General features: G+C 65.8%; 1 protein-coding gene across 1 annotated transcript in view; it reads left to right on the plus strand.

Annotated features, from left to right (window-relative positions):
• INTS3 (integrator complex subunit 3) overlaps window positions 1–723 on the plus strand; it is a 57,578-nt gene that overhangs the window by 46,080 nt on the left and 10,775 nt on the right. Inside the window, exons 31-33 of the mRNA XM_009322224.1 lie at window positions 62–162; window positions 391–463; window positions 567–717. Of these exons, the coding sequence (XP_009320499.1) occupies window positions 62–162; window positions 391–463; window positions 567–717 (325 nt within the window). The remainder of the gene's footprint in view (window positions 1–61; window positions 163–390; window positions 464–566; window positions 718–723) is intronic.

The following is a 723-nucleotide window of genomic DNA, read 5'->3' on the forward strand; positions in this document are numbered from 1 at the left end:
GCTGGGGGTGGGCAGGAGGGAACGGGGCGCGCACTGACGGGCGCTGCTCCTCTGCCCTCAGCCTGCGCAGCTCCAGCAGCAAACTGGCCCAGCTCACCCTGGAGCAGATCCTGGAGCACCTGGACAACCTCCGCCTCAACCTGACCAACACCAAACAGAACTGTACGTACTGCCGCGCGAGCGGGACAGGCCCCGGGCTTACAGCCGCTGCCCGTCTCCATCGCCGTGAGGTGTCCCGGGGCACACATGGGAACTGGGATGCTCTGGGATACCCGGGAGCACCTTGCAAAGCTCCCTGCGTCCGAAACCCCGCATGGGTGGGGGTTTCCCCTGCCTGGGGGTACCCGCCCTCAGGTCTCTGACTCCCATTTCTTGCTGGTTCCTCGACAGTTTTCAGCCAAACCCCGATCCTGCAGGCGCTGCAGCACGTCCAGGCCAGCTGCGACGAAGCCCACAAGATGAAGTGAGTCGGTCCTTCCCTGCCTGGCGGCGGGTGGCCTCGGGACCGTGGGGCGGGTGCCCCGACGGTGCCTGACCTCCTCCCTCCACCCCCTGCTTCCTTCCAGGTTCAGCTGCCTCTTCTCCCTGGCAGAGGAGTATGAAGATTCCTCCACCAAACCCCCCAAGAGCCGCCGAAAAGCCACCCTCTCCAGCCCTCGCAGCCGCAAGAACGCAGCCCAGCCGGCCAACAACGAGGAGGAGTCAGCTTCCAGCAGCGCTTCG

Source organism: Pygoscelis adeliae, unplaced genomic scaffold (genome assembly GCF_000699105.1).
Source record: "Pygoscelis adeliae isolate BGI_AS28 unplaced genomic scaffold, ASM69910v1 Scaffold704, whole genome shotgun sequence".
Taxonomy (NCBI): domain Eukaryota; kingdom Metazoa; phylum Chordata; class Aves; order Sphenisciformes; family Spheniscidae; genus Pygoscelis; species Pygoscelis adeliae.